Raw genomic sequence first — 22,783 nt, 5'->3', positions numbered from 1 at the left:
TGAGCCAAGAATATTTGTACTTGATTGACAAATTTGGGATTCAACTCTCCCCATTTTATTTAAAATCTTTCTCGTGTTTACTGTATGTTTGTGTCTATATGTTGTATTTACTTCCATGGTTGAATGCCCAATTGAATGTAATATATCTCCTCTTCATGGGCATTAAGGTTGTGCTTCCGTCTTGAATTAGGATATAGATTTGCATAGAACAAGAAAATGCGAAGAAAAATATAAATAAAATATAAACTAATTTTATTTTACATTTCCCCTGTTCTCTTTTCTCTCCACAAACTTTTACCTAAACACAGCCCAAAGAAAGGGGGAAATGAAAAAGAAATAAAACAGTTTTTTCATTAAGCCATCAAGATTTATACATTTGAGAAGCAAGTGTATCCTTCTACCTTAAAAAAAAAAAACAGAAAAAAAAGTGCATCCAACTTCACAAAATTACGAGTACAAATACAAATCCCAATTGTAAAAGAAATTTCTGAATGCCAATCATCTTACAAACCAAGAAGAATACATGTTTCTTTTTTTGATTAAAAAAAGAATAAATTAAATTAAATGTGAAAGTCCGGCTTCACCATCTGAAAATACATGATATTCAAAGCTGTAGTTGGTATATAATCCTGGGCATTTTCTGAGAACCAAGTGCTGATGATGCTTTTAGACAAACTCGTTCGGATTCCTGTGGGCCACTTATCAACAAGCTCGAAACCAAATTGAGAAGCAGTTGAAATTATAGATGGCTCATCCACTCTGCGTAGGACATGGCATAGAATTAGACCCGGTTCACACTCTTCTCCCTTAAATGAAATTAGCTCCTTTGCAGTTGCAAACAAGGGTGAGATTGCTTCAGAAATGTAAGTCACATCTGTGCCTATAATGATATCGAAACCTCTATCATTCAATCCCTTGATGGCTTCAATATGGTCTCGATCTCCCCATTCTAGTCTCCTTGTGATTAGTTTGTCAAGAAATGGTGGTCTGAGATTTGTAGCTACATTTTGATTCAAGAAGTCAAGTGCATTTGGATCGCCATCGGTTGCAACCACAAGGTCTGCAGATCTTACGGCAACCATTGAACAGATGCCTCCACAGCCGCATCCTAGTTCTAACACCCTTTTCCCGGCAACAATTGTTGGATTTGCAGCGATGACCGAAGACATCAGCTGGGCTGAATGCCAAAGTATCAGACCAGTTGATTTGCAGGTATGTTGGTACTCTCCGGAAAGAACTTTTATCTTGAAGATGTTATCTCTTATGTTGACCTCAATAATCTGACAGGAAGAAACAGACAATACTAACATAAACATAAACTCCAAAAAGAAATGTTGTAAATATGAGGATGTGGGTTCTGCCAATGACAGTAATTAATTGTTTAGAAAAGAGGAATCCAAACAAGACAAACAAAAAGTAAAAAATAGTCATGACTTGCTCCAGATAGTAGTGAACATTTATGTCATTTCATAACGTTGTCAGTTTCCTGTTCTCTTCATGAAAAACAAGAAACGTTTTTTTTTTGGGGGTTGTAAAAAAAAAAAAAAAAAAAAAACAGAAACTTGTCTCCTGTACAAAAATGTTTGTAAGAACAAATGAAAACAAAAATAAAGAAACATGTTTGGTGAGTTGCCAGAGGTGATGGCCGACGGTGGAGGTGGATTGATGTGGTGGCCGGCAGTGGGGTTGGCCCGAGGTAGCCCGTGGAGTTGGCAGCCAGAGTGTCTGTAGAGGTCATCCCAACCAGAAAGCCACCAAAGGTGGCCAGAGGTCACAATGGTGACTGGTCGGTCACCAGAGAGTAAAAAAAAGTGGTCATAGTTTCCTGCAGTTGCACGAAAGGTGACCAGAGCTCTCCAGCTGTCAGCCGTCAGTGTGGTGAGGGACAGAGGAGAGAGTAACTTATTTTGAAAACAAATCAAAACACCTTTCTTTTGTTTCAAAAAATTTTAAAAATTTTGCAATCAATTTCACTTTTATTGAAACAAAAACAATATTTGAAGAAGCTTCGTTTCCAGTTTCAAGAAAATGAAAATGAAAACAGAAAATAGGAAACGGAAGTGTTGCCAAATGATACCTTAATAACTGAAAAAACCTCCAACACCAGCAATATGCTAAATATGCATAAAATTCAACCACTAACTATATTTCAGGAATGTATGAGATAAAAAGTAGAAAGAGAATCATAACCAATCCATTACCTCTTCTTTAGATGTCGAGATACCAAACATTTCAACAGCCATGCCCTCTGACATGTCTACCTCAAAATCATTTATAGGTTCCTCCAACGTGGTCTCGTTGAGTTCAGGCGTGGAACCCTCTTTACAAAACAGACCTGCCTCATTTCCAGGTTTTGTGCAACATGAGGAGTTAGCATCATGTAACCGGAATACAGCTTGGACCCAACGCCTGATATCATACACAAGAATTCACAATTGCAGCAGGGAATATGCAAATACTAGAAAACATTCTGAAAACAAGAAAAGCAGTAGAATTTGAAAGACAATTTGTAAGTTGCCAATATGGGAAAATGTTCTTTGTTACAGGATTAGATATGGTTCATATTTTCTGCACAATGGTGTATTTCAAAACAAGTAATAGTCACCCACCCAAAAAAAAGACAAGTAATAGTCACAAAAGACACCTCTCTCCTCTCTCTCTCTCTCTCTCTCTCTCTCTCTCTCTCTCTCTCATTGTGTTTTGCAATTCAGTAAATCAACAGTATGAAAGCCAATGAAGGATTCAAGTCTGGTCAGTTATACTTTTTCAATGTCTTTGGTTGCAATGCAAATGTCCCGCTGTTTTAATTTTTTCCTGCTACACTTGTAATCTATTTGGAGGCTTATCAGAACTAATTTGAATTTTCTCCCTCTTTATTTAAGATAGGCATAAGACATGACTACTTTTGCAATACCTACTCATAGATGCAGACCCTAATCAAGTGCCTTAATTATGCTCATATGGCTACAATTAATTCACAGCTGAAACTGAAAATGTGATCATTTACCGATTCATTACTATCTCCCTTGACCGGTTCTCCATTTGTTTAAGGCAGAGACCATGTTCTTCAATGTCAAATCCATTTTCATTGAACAAATTCACCAAAAATTCGTCAGAAAAATAGAATGCACGCTGCAAACGTAAGTAGGTTACATGGTCAAATAAGAACATAATGCTTGGAAAAACGAGTATTTGTGTGACTGGAACTTACAGTGCCATCGCCTCTGACATAGAAGTTTTCACTGATCTTTTGATCCTTGCAACTGAGCCTTTCCTGTCAATTAAATATAATCAAGATATTACGACAAACAACAACATACCTAGATATACCTTAATGGAAGGGTTATGTGGAGTACACAGCAGACAATTAGAAAGATCTCATCTGAAAATAAAGAATAGGGGGTTTAACCTTGTGATCCTCCCTTTTGGGGGCAAGCAAGTTAAATTTTATTTCATGATTAGGATATTTGTGTTATTCCATTTGAGAGCATCAAATCTATCAAGCCCTAATGTAATCAAATGTCTTTCAGCCCCCACTGTTTTAGAAAAAGAATTGCAAAGCAAAAGATAACAAGAACATTATAGTAATTTTGCTCCAAAAATTGATCCTAATACAATCACCACGCACCTGCAGTTGAGCAACACACGCTGTTATCTTTAACAGATTCTGTTAGTTTTAGGCTTCACCCCAAATCACAAGGGGGTTATGTATACATTTCTTAGCCTGAAGAGGGTTGTGTTTTAGGGCTAAACCATATGGGGTATAGTGCAATTAACCCTTTTATTTATCACATACAAATTGCATTTCCTTTGTATTGACAGCAGTTATGGTTAACTTTTAAAAGCTATTGATGCATTAAAAAGTTGAAAATTATTTAAATAAATGTATACAAATATCATGCATGTATATATGTATTACAGGTTCTGAAAGCATTCTCACTCTAAATGACGTTTTCACAAAGGACAGTCCAGCGCTCTAGCTTCCACTCCATGCACCCTCCCAAGAGAGCATCAAAAGCAACTGGAATATTTACTATATAATTCTCTATGGAATTGTGTTAGAATACTTATTTTGTTATTTTGTTCTTTTGTTAATATTTACTTAAGTTGAGGGTACGATGGTCATATTGATATGTTAGGGTTTGTATATATATTTGACTGACTGATGTAAAGTTGAGTCCCCAAGATTATTCAATAGATATAAAATTTCTCTCTTCTCTCTTTTCTCTTCTTCTTCTTCTTCTTCTTCCTAAATCTCAACCCTAAATTCCATCTTTTTACATTTTAACTTGGGCCTCGTTTGGGAACAGTCTAATTTAGTAACTTTTTGACCATTTGGCTAAAATATGAGCTTAAAAAAACTAGTATGTTTGGGATGACTTTTTGACTTTTTACGAAAAGATGTGCAAAAAGTAGAGAGAAAAGAGAATCTTTGATTTTTTGGTATGGGTTGTTGGCTTTTTGGCTAATTTAGTAACTTTCTGACTTTTTGGCTAAAAGTGAGGGTTCACAAACGAGGCCTTGGTATCAAAGCAATCTACTCTTCATTAGAAAGATTTCTGCAGACTCTGGAGATTGATTGGAGGAGACCGAGATGTGCTGATGTCATCAACCTTACGAGGACATCAGCATGACATAAGCACTATATGGACGGGTCTTCCATCCCTAGGTTCGAAATTTAATCCTCAAATTTATGGTGATTTTTGTGGAATTTTTTGAACATCCCTGATGTGAGTTTTCTATTTTCGAATGTTTTTTGATTTTTTTGGTGTCAATCGACAAATCTAGATTTGGAATTGTTTTTTGTTGAATCTACTTGCTGGAATCCTCTCTTTAGGAGCTGAAGCTCATCGCTTCAGTTTTATTTGCCATTATTTTGTTGATTTGCTACTGTTGGGTTGATGTCTGCTTCGATTTTGGTCTTATTCTGCTACAATACATAGTCGACAGTGTTATTTTCCAACTTTTATCCACTGAAACTTACTGCATAGGGGCTGAAACTTATCTAGGAAAGTCTGGTTGATTTTACAGTGTTGATTTGTGTTGAATTCTTGTTGATTGAACTAGTGCCCGTGGCTATACTCTTGGTTGTACTTGCTGATTGGTTGATTTTACAGTGTTGATCTGTGTTGAATTCTTGTTGATTGAATTAGTTCCAGTGGCTATACTCTTGGTTGTACATGCTAATTGGTGTGGATAATACCTATTTGCAAAAATTCTGCTACCTTCATACTCTTGTGTTGAGTTCTTTGTGTGATTGATTGTCATGGCTGAAATTGAAACCAAAGCAATGGGTGTGAGTAAAGATGATGACATGCCCAAATCTATTACTACCAAGAAGTTGAATGGTGCCAATTATTTGGCTTGGGCTCATGCTGTAAAAATTTTCTTACGTGGTAAGAAGAAATCCCGCTTCATTAGCGAACTCCCTCCTGCCACTGATGACAAAACTTATGATGATTGGTGTAGTGAGAATTCTTGTGTTATGAGTTGGATCTGGCATAGCTTGGAATCACAGGTTGCTACTACCGTGGAATTTTGTGATACCTCTAAAGAAATTTGGGACTCCCTTGCTGAATACTTTTCAAATCAGGGTAATGTCTCTCGGGTCTATGAGCTATATGAGCAAATTTTTGCTATACGTCAGTCTGGCCGATCCCTTGTCAATTATTATAGTAGTCTCAAGACCTTGTGAGATCAGTTATTACAGTATCGTCCCTTCACTACTGATGTGAACAAACAGAAGCAACATTGGGAGGAGTTCATAATGGCTTCTTTACTCTCTGGCTTAGATCCTGAATTGTGGGGGTTCAAGGATCAGATTCTTGCTAGTGAGACCCTACCTTTTGTTGCTAATGCCTACTCTCGACTATTACGTTCTTCTTTGGGACAGCCACAATCCATCTCTGGGTCCTCTACCTTGTCTTCTTCTGCATTAGTCTCAAGTAGTGCCGATCGTGGGTCTACTCGAGGGGGTTTTCTTGGCACATCTAGTTAATGGGGCTCTTACTCTGGTTCACAGGGTTCTCGTGGGGCTAGTTCCCATGATGGTGGCTCTTGTGGTGTTTTCAGGGGTAGTAATGGACCTAGTTCTCGTACACGTTGCGATCGCAAGTGTACTCATTGTGGTCCTAAGGTCATACTGAACCTTGGTGTTGGCAGAAGTATGGCAAACCCGATCATGTTCATCAGGTTATGGATGTTCCATCCTTATAGTCTTCCTTGTTGTCCACTGGCTCTGATGCTTCTCTGGTTAATTCTCATGAGACACTCACTACAAAGATTAGTGAGCTTACTGCTCTTGTCCAGTCTCTCCGGCCTAATCTACCTTCATCCTCTACTGCTACCATAGCTAGTTCAGGTAATATTGCATGTGTGGCTAAGTCCCCTCAAGCTTGGTTCCTAGACTCTGGTGCTAGTTCCTATGTCTTTGGTAATTCCTTTCTTTTTGATACTCCTAGACCTGTTGATCATACCATTATACTTGCTGATGGATCTTCTCGGCCTGTCTGTGGTCAAGGTCCACTCCACCCCACTCCATCCCTTTCCTTACCTTCTGGTCTTTATGTTCCTAAATTTCCATTTAATTTGCTTTCTGTTAGCCAATTGACTCAAGCTCTCCATTGTTCAATAACCTTTTCTCCTACTTCATGTGTTTTGCAGGAGCTCCAGACCAAGAGGATGATTGGTTCAGGGCATGAGAAGGATGGCTTATACTTTTTGGACACTAAGACCTCTCCTCATCCTCCATCTGCTGTGTTGAGTGCTAGTGTATCTCCTCTTCAGTGGCATTTTTGCTTGGGTCATCCCTCCTTGGCCAAGCTCAAGTTAGCTGTTCTGGGCTTGAGTCATGTTTCTCAAATTGAGTGTGAAGCCTGTCAATTTGGGAAGTAACACCGTAGTTCTTTTCCTAGTCGTAGTGTTAGTCATGTGTCTGAGTCTTTTGCTCTTGTCCATACCAGTGATATCAGAGGCGTGACTAAGCGCTCGCCTAAGCGCTAAGCGAGGCGAGGCGACGATGTAGCGCTTCATACTCACTGAGGCGAGGCGAAATGGTGAGGCGAAGTCGAAGCACATGAAGCGAGGCTTAGGCGATGAAGCGAGAGGTGATTTGAAGCGACGCTTCACCAATTTTGGTCTGATTTCAGTTCGAAAGATTTGGGCCCTTCATTTGGATGACTTTTGTGTTATTTGTGGACATGCGATGCACTTGATAAAAGCTTTCTACTAAATATGAAGTCGAAACCCTAAGTCGACTTCCTATCAGTCAACATTTGCTTCGAACGACTGACTGACTACCTACGGCTGCTTCTTCCTTCTTCGGACATCGTTTCAGTCGATTATCAAAGGTGAGTACCTTCTTTTCTTCTTCCTTTCTTCTTCTTCTTTCTTTCTTCTCCTACTGCTGTGTCTTCGTCTTCGTTTCTTCTTTTCTTCTTCTTCCTTTCTTATTTTTTTTTTTTTTTGACTCTGATTTGAAAAATTATCCTCCGTTTCTGTAGGCAGACCTTTTTTTTTTTTACTCTGTTGCTTTGAAAAATTATACTCTCTTCTTCCTCTCTCTCTCTCTCTCTCTCTCTCTCTCTCCTGGTTCTGTATATTATTTTGTTAACTCTACTCTTTTAATTTTTTTCTCTCCTTGTCTTCTTTCTTTTTTTTAATTATTTTTTGTGTTATTTTACAATTATTTTTCTGTGTTAATTATATATTTATTTTGCTAAAAAAATTTCAATTATTTAATGAAAAAGTTTCAATTAATTTTGCTGAAAAATTTTAATTATTTTGCTGAAAAATTTCAATTATTTAATGAAAAATTTTCAATTAATTTTGCTGAAAAATTTCAATTATTTACCGAAATTTTTTTAATTATTTTGTTGCTAAAAATATGTTGTTTATGGATATTTAGTATTTGGAATAATAAATGCATGATGGTCCTTGAAAATATTTATATTTTTGTCTATACTATTATTTCAAAAAAATATCGTTTGTGGTCGCCTCGATTCGATAAGTCCTCGCCTCGCCTCGCCTCGCCTCGCCTCGCCTCGTCGCCTGACGCTTAGGCGTTAGGAGACCATGTCGCCTCAATTCACTTTTCACCTTAAAAAACACTAGTACATATAGATATTTGAGGTCCTTCAAGAACTCCCATTGTTAATGGGTTCTTTTATTTTGTTATTTTTGTGGATGATTACTCTCGGATGACTTGATTGTTTTTAATGAAACAAAAATCTGATTTGCCTTCCATCATCTCTAAGTTTTATAATGAAATATTTACTCAATTTGACAAACGTATTAAGATATTTCGATCTGATAATGCCTTGGAATATGTGCAATCTATTGTAACTACCTTTTGTGATACTCATGGTATTATCCACCAGACTAGTTGTTCTTATACATCTCCTCAAAATGGTGTTGCAAAGCGAAAACACCGTCATTTGTTAGATGTTGCTCACACCCTGATGTTTAATATGCATGTCCCCAAACAGTTTTGGGGCGATGCAGTTCTCACCGCTTGTTTGCTTATCAATCGCATGCCCTCTAGTGTTGTACAGACATCTCCCTATTCTCTATTATATCTCACAACATCTTCTTTTCCCTTGCCTCCTGGCATTTTTGGTTGTATGGCCTTTGTCCATGTTCTTGACCCTAGTTTGGATAAGTTATCTCCTCGAGCACGCAAATGTGGTCTTAGGTTTATTCTCACACTCAGAGAGGGTATCGGTGTTATCATCTTGAGTCCCGTCGCTACTTTGTCAGTGCTGATGTTACTTTTTTTTAGTTTACTCCTTTTTTTTTTCTCTGGGCAACAGTTATCTCTTAATCTTCTCTCTTCTCATGAGGGGGAGCCAGCCTCCCTCACTCCTACTCTTTCCTCTTATGCTCCTTCCACATCCCCTCCTATATCCTCTCCATCTCTTCTCACTTCTACCCCTCCTTTGCAGGTTTATCAACGGTCTCAAGCTCGTCGCATTCTATCTTATGGCCCGACCAGTTCATCTCCTTCGTCTGAGACCCCTGTTCCACCTGTTGATCTGCCATCTGATGACCTTCCTATTGCACTCCGCAAAGGTACATGAACTTGCACTCAACATCCTATTGTTCATTTCGTTTCTTATGATCGCCTCTCTCCTGGTCTTCACTTTTTTGCTTGTAGCTTGTCTAGTATTTCCATTCCCCGTACCTATCAGGAAGCTATGTCCATCTCTGGGTGGAAGCATGCCATGGATGAGGAAATGAATGCTTTTCATCAAAATCACACGTGGAAACTTACCTCTCTGCCATCTGGCAAATCTACTGTGGATTGTCGTTGGATTTATACTGTTAAGTATCTTCCTGATGGCACTGTTGAGCGGCTTAAGGCTCGCCTAGTAGCTAAAGGCTACACCCTAACTTATGGTGTTGATTACTTGGAGACCTTCGATAGAATTTAATGTATAAAGAGAAATAGAGAGAATAAATTGTATGTATTATTGATTGATATATTGATATATTACAATGATTCCTATATATAGAAGAGAGGATGTGGGAAGAGAATAGGTGAGTGTGTAGTAGGTATGGAGTAGGTAAAGTGGAGGTGGTAGGTGGAGTAGGTGAAGTAGAGGTGGTAGTGGTGTAGTGGGTTTAGTGGAGTAGGTGAGGTGGTAGTGGTGTAGTGGGTTAGGTTTAGTGGGTGAAGTAGGTGATAGGTTTTAACAGCCCCCCGCAAACTCAAGGGGGATAGGAACTAACCAACTTGAGTTTGGAGAGAGTAACAAAACAAGAAAATACATAAAAATAAAAGAGGATAGGAGACACTGTATGGTCGTGTTAGACCATTGGTGAAGACACTGGATGGTGGTGTCATAACGTTGTAGAGGACACTGTATGGGGGTGTCATAACGTTGTAGAGGACACTGTATGGTGGTGTCATAACAATGTAGAGGACACTGGATGGCGGTGTCAGACCGATGTAGAAGACAGTTTATGGGGTCATGTCGGACCGTTATAGCAGACAATGTTGTGACAGTTGTTGTGACAGTTTACGGAGTCTTGCTGGACCCTTGTAGAAACTAACCGGAATCAATGTCGGGACAGTTTACAGAGTCTTGTCGGACCCATAAAGGAGCTAACCGGAATCAATGTCGGGACAGTTTACAGAGTCTTGTCGGACCCATGAAGGAGCTAACCGGAATTAATGTCGGGACAGTTTACAGAGTCTTGAAGGAGCTAACCGGAATTAATGTCGGGACAGTTTACAGAGTCTTGAAGGAGCTAACCGGAATTAATGTCGGGACAGTTTACAGAGTCTTGTCGGACCCATAAAGGAGCTAACCGGAATCAATGTCGGGACAGTTTACAGAGTCTTGTCGGACCCCTAAAAAAGTCGTACCCTCAAAAGGTGTGCCCAATCTGTCAAAAAAGGCGTGCCATCAAAAGGCGTGCCCAAGCCATAAAAAGGCGTGCCATCAAAAGGCGCGCCCACTTCATCAAAAGACGTGCCCGACGGAAAGCGTCGAGCCATCAAAAGGGGCGCCTGACACGCGGCGATGCACGTGATTGACAGAGCGCGTGTCGGCCTCGTCGTCTCTGTCTTTATAAACCAAAGCGAAGTCTGAGGCTTGGAAGCATAACAAACCAGTTGAAACCTCTTCGTTCTCTGTAACATTCTGTAACCAACCCTTTTCTGAAACACTCAGCAACCCAAAAACATGGCTTCTTCTTCCCGTTCAGCTACCCAGAACATAGCCTCTTCTTCCCGTGGTCTGCTCACTCTCTTTCCCGACCTCAACGAGTCAACAAGAGAGATAACTGGTGCGGTGGCCAGTGAACCTCAACCAAACACCTCTGGTTTTGCTCCGTTGAACTTTCCGATGCGGTCGGTGGAGCAAAAAATGGCAGTGCAAACGGATATTGAAGCTAATCAGTATACATTGAAGTCCTGTGTTGAAACTATGACTGCGGTCACAAACTTGTCGCACCGGCTGCAGAGTAGGACAAATGAGGTGCAGCAGTTAAACGCCCAACTGGCTCTGCTCCAACGCATGTATAAGGATGCGCGAGCAGAGATAAGTGTGCTAAAGGCGGAAAATAAGGAGCTGAAGCGGAAGGACACCGTTATGTTCCGATTTGGAGGTCCACCATATGCTGTAGTGGAGGAGCAGGGCGGAGTGATCGTGCCCAGTGGAGTGGGAAACACGGAGGCAACACCGTCAAGGGCCGCCCAGGACGGAGGCAAGAAGAAAAGACCGGCGGAATAGGCGAAAAAGTGAGGTCGGTGGGTGGCCGTCTGTAGAAAAGAAAACAAATCTTGTGGTGTTGTGGTTTGTGTTGTTGTGGTTGTTTTTTTTTTTTTTTTTTTTTTTTTTTTTTTTGTTAAAATTGTGATCGGGGTTGATCCCTGAGATGAATAAAAGATGGTTTGGTGTGCAAAGCTATATGGTATGAATGGAATTTGAAAAAGATTAAAAAATAATGTGAAAGAAAAATAAAGAAAGAAATAATAAAAATATATTTGAAATCAAAATGAAAGATGGGGGAAATAAGGAAAGTGGTTTGGAGAAAATAAATAAAAATAATGGATTTTGAAATCAAACGGAGGAGAGAGAGGGGACAACCCCATGTGAGAGAAAGAGGGGAAAAATGATAGCCGATGCACCCAAAAATAATCTAGCTGCTATCCACAGGCGCTTAGGGGAAGGAAATGGTAGCAAGAGACGGCCAACACCATATATGGCTATAGCAAAGAAATGGAGTATCAAGCTCAATGGGCTAGGATTTAGACCAGAGAGTAAAGCCACTGGTCCTGTTGAACACACACCTCCAAGGCTCAAATAATCAAAACATGCTTCACGCATTTCCTTCCTTGCTTGATCAGGAGATGCACAAAACACCTTATACAGGGCTCCAGTCATTCCTCCACCAGTTAAAGGATGACGCATGTTGAAAGCATCACTTATTAATAGTGCTCCAGGAGTAGGATAAGGAGCAGCTGGCATAGGAGAAACATAATCCCTCTTCTTAACAAACCGAGCAAAACCAAACAATCCCAATAGGAGCGTCCAGAAGGACAGCTCGGAGATGAAGTCTCTCACGGCTGCAAAACCGATTAAGCCAGCTACTGTAAGAAGGTATGGTTGGCTGTCTACAGAGTCTGGAACAGAAGCTTCAGCAATGGCAATTACGGAAGACACCAGCACGATGATCAGAGTCAGCTCTGGAATAGGAGTATATGCTATCACTGCTGAGTAGAAAGCTCGAATGGTGTAAAGTGTAGTTTCTATTCCTCTGATCAGAGAAGTTACTGGATCACCAATGAAATGGAAAATAAGGGCCAGTGCAAGTTTTAAGAGGTATCCCACGAACTGGGTAATACTTGATAAAATCTTTTTTCCAGTTGGACAACTCCCACAAGACTGTTCTCCAGGCATACAAAAGGAAAGCAAGACTATGAACCAAGGCCACCTAACAAGTGGGCTTGGGGCTTCCTTGGTCAAGGGCCTGAACTGGTCAGGCATGGTACTGTGCCCAGAGTGTACCCAGTAAAGGGTAGTAGAGAGGGATGATTGTGAAGAGGACGCTTTCGAAGCTGCCGTTGCCGACTTGGATGACGCCGATGAAGGTGGTGATGATATTATAGCGAAAGTGACTTTCGACATGAATGAAGTGCCTACAAGGGTTCCACCAGATAGCCCTTTGGCACCTCAATGGTATAGACTAGAGCATCGGAAAGGTGAGACCAAGGTGAAAGGAGAGGAGGTATGTGTTGAGGTCCGGCGGGCGGCCAAGGCGAGACTGCCGCCCGCCGGTGAAGCAGAATGACTAGGTTGTTAACCTTGCTCTGATACCATATAGAATTTAATGTATAAAGAGAAATAGAGAGAATAAATTGTATGTATTATTGATTGATATATTGATATATTACAATGATTCCTATATATAGAAGAGAGGATGTGGGAAGAGAATAGGTGAGTGTGTAGTAGGTATGGAGTAGGTAAAGTGGAGGTGGTAGGTGGAGTAGGTGAAGTAGAGGTGGTAGTGGTGTAGTGGGTTTAGTGGAGTAGGTGAGGTGGTAGTGGTGTAGTGGGTTAGGTTTAGTGGGTGAAGTAGGTGATAGGTTTTAACACCTTCTCTCCTATGGCTCGTCTTAATTCTGTTCGGATTCTTCTCTCTGTTGCAGTTAATCAGTCTTGGCCTTTATATCAACTTGATATCAAGAAGCCTTTCTCCATGGTGATCTCCAAGAGGAGGTCTATATGGATCAATCCCCTAGCTATGTTGTTCCTGGCCAAGAGCATCTTGTTTGTAGATTGTAGAAGGCCTTGTATGGTCTTAGGCAGTCCCCTTGTGCCTAGTTTGATCGCTTCAGTGCTGTTGTGCTTGCCTATGGCTTTCACCGTTCCACCTTTGATCACTCTGTTTTTGTTCGCCACTCGTCTACTAGGAGTATTGTTCTTATTGTCTATGTGGATGACATCACCATTTCAGGGAATGACTCCAATGGTATTACTAATTTGAAGCAGTATTTGAGACAACAATTTCACACCAAAGACTTGGGCCATCTTCAGTATTTTCTTGGGATTGAAGTTTCCCGCTCTTCTCAGGGCTTGTTTCTTTCTCAACGGAAGTATGTTCTTGATCTTCTTACTGAGACTGGCCTCTTAGGCACTCGCCACAGTGATACACCCATGGATTCTAGTGTCAAGCTAGATGGTGACACTAGCGACTTATTTCCCGATATTGGTCGTTATCATCAGTTGGTTGGGAAGTTAATCTATCTCACTGTCACTCATCTCGATATTACCTATGATATCGGTGTGGTTAGTCAATTTATGCATGCTCCCCGTCAACCCCATTTTGTGGCTATGTGTCGTATCTTGCAATACTTAAAGCGTGCTCCAGGTCGGGTTTGCTCTATCACCCATCTTCCTCTTTGTCTGTTACTGGCTTCAGTGATGCTGATTGGGCTGGTAATAAGACTAATCGCCGTTCCAAGAAACAGACTGTTGTTGCTCATTCTAGTACCAAGGCTGAGTATCGTGCCATGGCTCATACTGCTTCTGAGATGCTCTGGGTTCAGTCTCTTCTCCAAGATTTTGGCTTTTCTATTCCCACTCCTATAACCATGTCTTGTGACAATCAGGCTGCTGTCTTCATTGCCAATAATCCTGTGTTTCATAACGCACCAAACATATCGAAGTTAATTGCCATTTTATTCGTGATCTCTTACTCCGCAAACAACTTGTGACTCCTTATATTCGTTTTGAGGATCAATTGGGTGATATTCTAACCAAGCCTTTGGCTCGGCCTTTGTTTCATCATTTATCCGTCAAGCCAGGCATGTTCGATCTCTATGCTCCAATTTGAGGGGGAGTGTTAAAATACTTATTTTGTTATTTTGTTAATATTTACTTAAGTTAAGGGTACGATGGTCATATTGTTATGTTAGGGTTTGTATATATATTTGACTGACTGATGTAAAGTTGAGTCCCTAAGATTATTCAACAGATATAAAATTTCTCTCTTCTCTCTTTTCTCTTCTTCTTCTTCTTCCTCCTAAATCTCAACCCTAAATTCCATCTTTTTACATTCTAACTAATTGAAAGAGCGCATTCTCCATTGAAAGAGCTCATTCTCCATTGAAATGAAAGAGCACATAGATATATATATATACAGACACAAACATGTATTCAAAAGATAGAATATAAGTTGTAAATTAACCTGAGCAAGGTCACCAGTGGCGTAGTCACGGAATAGCAAATAACCATTTGGCTGGAGAAAGAAAAGTTGAAATCACATTAAGAGATCATAATAGTAATATCAATTACAGATTTTCAAAATTTCATAGTGGCATTTACCAATCATTACCTTAAGAACTTTTCTGATATTCTGCAACACCAGTGACATCTTCTCGGGGGACACCGCGGACAACACGAATACCTACTTAAAAAGTCAGCTAGGTAACAACAAACATTACAGGAAAAGCAAGCAAACTCAAGATCTGAAGCAAATGCTAAATGAAGCACTCCTACAAGAGGAAAGCAATTAGCATCAATAAGTTGAACAAACTACTTTATTGAAATACCATGGTAACAATATCAACTGAAGATGGAGAAATATGCTGGCTCAAATCATCGGCTGTCAGATCACAAACAAATGCATTCACACGGGTCTCCATGAAGTCTTTATGTGTCTGCCAATTCAAATCAGATAATCCATGCAATTGGGTCCCGTAAGCAGAGAGTTATCAATATTAACCATTTTAGATATGCTTTAAAAATATGCACTAACCAAGTATCATGCCCAAGAAAGTTTCCCAAGAGTATTGCAGATAACATTCACAACCAATCGTTGGGAACCCTCAAACACAGAATTTAGCATGAACACTTCAGTTAACTAGCCTAACCCACAGCAAAAGAAGAAAGAAGAAAAAAAAAAAAAAAGTAAGAAAGCTTTACTCCAAAAGTGGGCAAACTTTACTTATGCTACTTCACGTCTTACGAAATGAAATCACACAAAATTGAAAAGCCCTCATTGTAAAATCTTGTACTCCTAAATAGAAAGCGAAATATACTCAAAATCATGGTACGCTGAACTTGATTGGAATTCCAAGAAATATAAGAATAGTAGATAGATTTCGGAGTATAATTGAAAGAAACATGTCATCCGACAATGCTCCTTGGCACTCTAATCCATGGTGTTTTGATGAGTATCCATGAACCCAAGGAATATCAAAGCGCCTTAGAAGCCATCAAGTTTTAAAAAAAAATATAAAAAAAAATGACCAGCCCTCTTTATGAAAACCAAAGATACTGTACTAACCATGCATCTTTCCCTTTCGGCATGAGGTTTACAATTTAGAGAAAAAGGAAGCATCTACATCAGCTCAATGATAGGATAATGGACTGAGAAGATAAACTTTGCTTGAATTACTAACTGCACCACCGATCAATAGATTCTCCTCAACCTCACAGAAGAAGCAGTTCAACAGCCGAATTCATATCATGCACCTTTATGTAATAGATGCGAATCAAGACGATTATGTTGCTAACCTTAGACAGCCACAGCCCAATGCATCAAGTATGGAAATGAGCAGCAGTTAAAATGCAATGAATGAGTCACAAGTTTCCTAAGAAGCATAGATACGGATGCGGACATGAGACATGGCAATTTCAAAAAAATGGAGACACGGAAATGGAGGAGACTCAGCAATAAAATATGTTTTCATATATTTTTATTTGCTATTTAGATTAATATTACATCCAGAAACAATCAATATTAACAAAAATAACTCTAATTCTATATTTTTTTTATTTTAAAAAAAGCACTTATAAACAGTATATATTTTTTTATGGATGATCTATTAAGTTTTTAAATCTAACAAAAAAATAATAAACATTCAACATTCATTAAAAGGACTAAAGAAAATAGGAGAAAAGACTACTTAGCATGTCTCTAGTGTGTCTCCGGCATGTCCCCTAAAAATAAATTAATTAAATAAGGGGATACGCCATGTGGCATGTCCCATGCATGTCCCCGCCGGGTCCGCATGTCCCCGAAGTGTTCGTGTGTCCAACACGGATACGGCACTTGTTTTGAAGTCTCAGTGCTTCATATTAACTAATAATTTTCAGAACTTGGAACTCTGTCATATTCATCTTCACTGTCCTTATCAATATGGTTTTCCAACTCTACTATGTGAAAGCTATCATGCAATTCAAGAGCCCTACAACAACACTTTGCATAGCTATGTATGGGCCAATTTAGATGCATTCAACCATGAATATTGATGCCAATGTCTGCAATAGAAAACAAAAAGTCAAACCTTAACCAAGTTTATGGCACGTGGTGAGAAATCACATGCATGAATAAAAACATCTGGGTACATAGAAATCAGAGGAAAGATGGTGTTTCCCACTCCACAGCCAACCTGTTCGTTAACAATAGTTACGATTAGCCACAATAGCAAAAAACTGTTTAAAGGTTTCGTGAAGAACAAAAAAGATGTCTACAGTTATGCAAGTGATTTATGTCACACTAGGTAGCCAGTGACAAATACTTAAAGACTGAATCAGCAGCCACAAAGAGAACAAATGAATCATACTTTTCAATTCTAAACAGGAAGACATGAAGTGATGTGCCGCATGGCCTTGTCAGCAAAGAAGGCATTTAAAAAGGCAAACAAAAATGTTACATCACATATTGTACAAGATTTAGTGTATTGACATTTTCCATAGACAAAAAATGTGTGTTAAGGTATCTCAATTAGGAGCGAAGGTCTTAAAGTTCAAACTACTGAGAAACAATGAATGCGTCCTCCAATCCAATCTAAAGTATAATTGATGAGTGGTACATGTCAGGAGACTCAATCACATTTTTGTGAACCTCTGGTATATCTTTCCAAGTCAATTAGCGCAACCCCAAGTTCAAATTTGCAGCATTATATGAAAAGTAAAACCATGAATGACGACCAAGTCCAAATATTTATTTAGTCGGCAAATGGAGATGGTTAACAAAGCAATCTAAGTGGTCAACTTACATGACAATTAAGGCGAACTACTAATAAGGATAAAACGAGTGGCTTGATTTACCTCAAGAATGACTTTTCTTTTTGCTCCCTGAAAAAACAAAGAATCAATAGAACATTCATACAATAGAATTCGTATACCAAATACAATAAAAAACCAAAACTGCAAATAACCATCGTCTTTTTGTACTCACAGAAAAGTAATGTCCCCATTCTTTATCCAAATAGTGTCGATCCTTGAAGAACTGGTGAAAGAAAATTATCCAAATAACAATCAGTAGCTTAGCAGTTAAAGAACTGGAAAAAATCATGAACCACGGGCATCTAAACAATTTGACAGTGGATCTGCCAGACTTTGACATACTGCCATCTTGGCACTACAAGATAACATAAACTAAATATTGGTCTAAATTTGATTCAAGGGTTAGATTCTCAAAGGGATGGTAACCACATGCATATTCGGGCTTAATTAATAAAAATAAAAATAAAAAATATGAAATGGACAGAAACCACTCTCTGCCGTCCTCCTTTGGGCTTCGAAATAGCCTCCTTACTGTAGAACCAACATCCAACAAGCTAATGGCTATAAATGAAAAACTGAAAAAACAAAAACAAAAACAAAAGAGGAGGAAAACTGACTCTGTCCTGATGACGTTTGTAGAAGACATCCCAATACTTCTTAGCATCTCTTTCATACTTTTCTGTAAGAAAAATACAGATTTGAAAATTTCTCAGTATCTCTTTACGCATTCAACGCATGTGTGTCACAGAGAGAGAGAGAGAGAGAGAGAGACCTCTCCAGAAAGGGGAGATTCCATTGCTAGATGTAGAATATATTTGTAATTTTGGCAGTGGATGTTGTTGTTGCTCCATAGTGTCTCTCGCATCAGATGTCATTATCTAAGCCTTTCTCGGGAAGGCAAACAATAGAATATAATTCTACATTAAAAAATTTAGCTGATTAAACAACAAAACTAGCCTTTGGAAGGGATTGAAATGTTATTATGAACTATGAGATGTTATTATTAACTATGAGTATAAATGAATTAAATAACTATTCAAAAAATATAATCAGTGTGTTTAATTTCAGTTTGTTGAATTCAGTTTTCTGAAAATTGAATTTTTTGTTTTTCGTGTTTTTTTTGTTTTTAGTAATAAATATTTTTAAAATTTTAAGTAATTTTTTTACTTTTTTAGATGCACCTTACTTGGATGTATCTAAATAGTAAAATATTTGTGAAAAAATATTTAAAAAAATAAATAAATACACAAAAATACAAAAATGTACTGAATTTTCGTATTTTTTTTGTATTTTTTAGTATTTAGTGTATTATTTAAAGATTTTTTCCACAAATATTATACTTTTAAAGTGTATTTATGTTAGGTGTGTCTAAAATTTTTTTAAAAAATGCTTAAAATATTAAAAAAGTTCATTGAAAACATTAAAATACAAAAAATAAAAAAGTAGAATAATCTGAAAACTGTTTTTTAAAAACTGGAACCAAACAAGTTTATGATTTACAAATATGGCATTATATATGTACAAGAAGAAGGACTTCTTTTTTAGACTGGATGACCTTACGCATTCAAAATACCACTTCATGAAAAAATTTTGTATAAACATTATTTACACCCTAAAATTTTCAATTTCTCTTTACATCCTCGTAATTCGAAACATACACTCTCATCCCTAACCTCCCCTCTTCTCTCTATGCCCCCTAACCTTCAAAACACTAACCCCACACCCACCTTGGCCACCACCACCTACTCCTTCTCTGACCACCAAAGCCACCACATTTGACCGCCATCCCAACCCCTCCCCTCACCACTGAAACCCACACCATCTCACCACCACCAAAAACCCCCATTCTCACAACTGTTTATGATATTGAAGTGTTGATTCGCTCCCCACCTCCCTCCCTCCCTCTCTCTCTCTCTCTCTCGTATATTTGTACACGTGTGTAAATATATATTTGGTGAGAGACGCAAATGGTAGAAAAACAAAGTAGAGAGATCGATTTGGTGCCGCTATTGATGCTTACACTGAGGAAAATGCTCAATGCATATATTCAAAACACATAATGTTCACAGAAAAATGTATGGATGGTCCAGATTAATCTAAGATGTGGTACCCACTACACTTCAAATTTATCTAAACCACACATGTATTTTTTAGTGAACAGTTTTGTGCACCTAGCAGCACTGGTGTAAAAAACAATCTCTAAAACCACACTATATGGATAAATTAGAGAGTTTGTGATGGATTGAGGGGTGGGGAGGAATAGGGATGGATGGTGAAGAGTGGACAGCAGTGGTGGCACCAGCCACCAAGTGGGCTAAAATTGTAATAAAATTTTTTTTTAAAAAAAAATCTGTGAAATGAGATAAAAGTGTGTTGTAAATAAAAACTCCCCAATATTGGAGAGATTCAAAAATTGAGTTTTAAGATAACTATTTCTCTCCTAATAAGCTATCCAATCATGTAATTTGGGAGGAGAGACTCCCTTTTCTTTTCTCTCCAAATCACCTGACCCAAACGGGCTATTACTGTTACACTAACCAGTGGGAAATAAGCAGAAGAAGAAAACGCAATGTCAATTTTTTGGCAGTTTGATCATGTAATTGATTTGGGAACAAGAAGATAAAGAGGAAACTTAGTTAATCTTAAGGTACTTTAGTGTTTTCATTCCTTTTATTTTTTATGATGCAACAAACATGTTGGAAATCAATTTATGCATAATCAGCAGCAAAAAGCTACAGTTTTTTTTTTTTCCCAGATAGAAAGAAACCCATTTCTGTATAAGCACGATTCTCATAAAAAGATGTGACAAACGCAATGGTTTAGCCAAAAGATAACAGAGAGTTTAAAAACATGCAAAACTAAGAACAAATCAATTTGAAATCGATCAAAATAACCAAACACTCAGATCATGAAAACTTAAATCACCAGCGAAAAGCCACAAAAAAAAACAAAAAAAAAAAAAGATGAAAAAGACCCACCTCGTCCAACAGATTTGCGAGCTCTTGTGATTACGCTTATGCAATCCCTCCGCAACGAAAGCCTCTCTCTATCTCTCTCTCTCTCTCTCTCTCTGAGAAAAAACTCTCCACTGAGACGGGTTTTGACAGGGGTTGTAGTGTTTTTTTTATTTTTTTTATTAGAGGGGTCGAAGTATTTGTATCGACGTTAATGAACAAGTTTAGTTCGGCCTGCCTCGTTAAGGTTGGGCTCGGTTTATTTAATAAAGGGAGACTTACCAATATGTCTCGTATGCAAAATTCAACATCCATCTAACCTTTAAATAAAATATTTACACTAATTAATTATATATATTTTTAATTATTATTAAAAAAAATTTAAAAAAATTATTTATAAGTCCTATTAGGGAGACTTATACTACACATGGTCCTACTAAAAATTTATGTTCTCATAAGTACTGTGGGAAGTTTGTTGACACATTTACCCTCAATATTAGTTGTTAATTTCATAAATAATAGTAAAATCATATATAGGAAATTGAATGTTACCATAGAACATATCTATATAAACGTAACGTGATACCTACATAAATATAACGTGACACCTGTACGTAACGTGGCACTTACATAAACGTAACGTGACACTTGTACGTAACGTGACACCTACATAAACGTAACGAGACGTTATGATCTATGGCAACATTCAATTTCCTATATATAAAATTAAATGTTACCATAGATCATATCTATATAAACGTAATGTAATATGACACCTACATAAACGTAACGAATGAGTTGAGCCGAGCTGAGCTCGAGCCTAATTCCTTATCAAGTCGAACTCGAGCTCAATAAACGAACTCGAAAAGTAAACGAGCCGAGTTCGAACTCAACAAAGCTCGACTTGGCTCGGTTTGATTCATTTGCAACCCTAGTTGTAGTTAACAAAATAAATTTACTAAATTGTTATTTCTTTTTTTTCTTTTTCTTTTTTAAACAATGTTATATAAATATAAAATCATATAAAATTTTTATATAAAGGAATGTAGTCGAATGTGTTGGACCATTTTAATGTCTTTTATTTATTTATTTATATTGTTCATAAATCTTCTTTTGTCTTATTCATGAATCTCATCTTGTTCATGAATGGAGATTCATTGCTTTGGTGACTTTTTGTCTTGTTCATGAATGAAGTTCAATTAGAATTTATGAACTTGTTCGTGAGTTAATTTTTGGTTCACTCTCTATTTTCTCTAGCTTCATGGTCATTATTGTTTTTTTATGTATTTTGTAATGTCTTAGTAGCCTATAAATAGTTCCTCTCTTCTACTCTTTTTAACAACAAACACATCAACTATTTTTTATACAAGAGAGATTACTAGCAAAGAATGGTGTTTTTCTTAGTAGAGCTTTGGGTTCGCCATCTTGTGCAAAGTTGGTCTGAACCATACGACAAGTGGTCAGGCTGTTGTATCCTAGAGGAAACAAGTCGTAATTTTGTGATTGCTGCATTGTGTAAACGTGCTCCCGGGAACTCTCCGGGGCTTCGGGCTTGTGAGGGTGCGAATTCCCGTTTTGTTCCGTGAGCTACTACAGTTCGGACTCAATGTCACAGTTCTGAATCTAATCTCACAAAGTGCAATGCGAGACCGATAAATCACCAAAGAATCCAAATTCGGCAAATCGTTTTGGAAAACTGATTTTTTGTAAAGAAGTGCCAAACATGGACTGCTTTGCCAGATACAGAGTCGCCACCTAAATATCTTATTTTTTGAGAAATTTAGGAAACCCTGACTCGTGCCTAAGGCTACGTGTTCGTCATCACCAAAGTTGCCTCGGCTCGGGAACTTGGGTATGAGAGGGGAAGGTCATGCAATGAGCACCCCCGCTCGCCCGACCAAAGATCGGCCTGTACTAAGCATGATATTTTGTTTTTGAAAACACATGTGCTCTTACTCCGGTTTAATTAGCTAATCTTACTACGTGACGCGCACAGCATACAAGTATAGACTAGATCGCCTAATTTGGAACAAAACATTGCATGTTCGTTTGTGAAAATGGTTTGAAGTTTGATACTCACAAGTAGGCTAAATTCGGGATTCAATGAATTGTTCCAGTTCAAGTAATCCAACCTTCACCCACAGGCATTCAGGCAGTTATATCAAATAAGCAATTAGCCCCATGGCAAGCATACTTTCATGGTAATCAATAACACACATGCAGTATGCTAAAGCGTAAACACTCACAGTGTACTCCGAGCCAAAACAAAGAACTAGTTAGAAATCATGCATGATCCTAGTTCAT

The 22,783-nt window shown here is 38.2% G+C and overlaps 2 protein-coding genes across 6 annotated transcripts; both read right to left on the bottom strand.

Annotated features, from left to right (window-relative positions):
* Positions 1–326: 326 nt before the first annotated feature.
* LOC114265379 (S-adenosyl-L-methionine-dependent methyltransferases superfamily protein) lies at positions 327–20,718 on the bottom strand. Of its 5 annotated transcripts, none has more exons than XM_028206197.2 (13): positions 20,504–20,718; positions 18,298–18,442; positions 18,143–18,204; positions 17,698–17,748; positions 17,568–17,594; positions 16,802–16,906; positions 15,062–15,169; positions 14,845–14,916; positions 14,698–14,748; positions 3,212–3,274; positions 3,008–3,132; positions 2,202–2,409; positions 327–1,280 (listed from the first exon to the last, which is right to left on the bottom strand). In XM_028206197.2, exons 2-13 carry the CDS (start codon positions 18,398–18,400, stop codon positions 561–563), a joined length of 1,695 nt encoding a protein of 564 aa, XP_028061998.1. In that variant the 5' UTR covers positions 18,401–18,442; positions 20,504–20,718; the 3' UTR covers positions 327–560. The 5 variants fall into 5 exon arrangements, with proteins under 5 accessions (XP_028061998.1, XP_028061999.1, XP_082757277.1 ...); XM_028206198.2 differs by having other exon boundaries at positions 18,298–18,409; positions 20,504–20,715; XM_082901151.1 differs by having other exon boundaries at positions 17,516–17,594; positions 20,504–20,677.
* Positions 8,197–14,310, bottom strand: LOC145805885 (uncharacterized). Its single transcript, XM_082901152.1, has one exon. It carries the CDS (start codon positions 12,633–12,635, stop codon positions 11,568–11,570), a length of 1,068 nt encoding a protein of 355 aa, XP_082757278.1. The 5' UTR covers positions 12,636–14,310; the 3' UTR covers positions 8,197–11,567.
* Positions 20,719–22,783: the final 2,065 nt, after the last annotated feature.

Source organism: Camellia sinensis, chromosome 13 (genome assembly GCF_055761805.1).
Source record: "Camellia sinensis isolate YWXY chromosome 13, ASM5576180v1, whole genome shotgun sequence".
NCBI lineage: Eukaryota > Viridiplantae > Streptophyta > Magnoliopsida > Ericales > Theaceae > Camellia > Camellia sinensis.
This window is presented reverse-complemented; position numbering and strand designations above follow the sequence as displayed.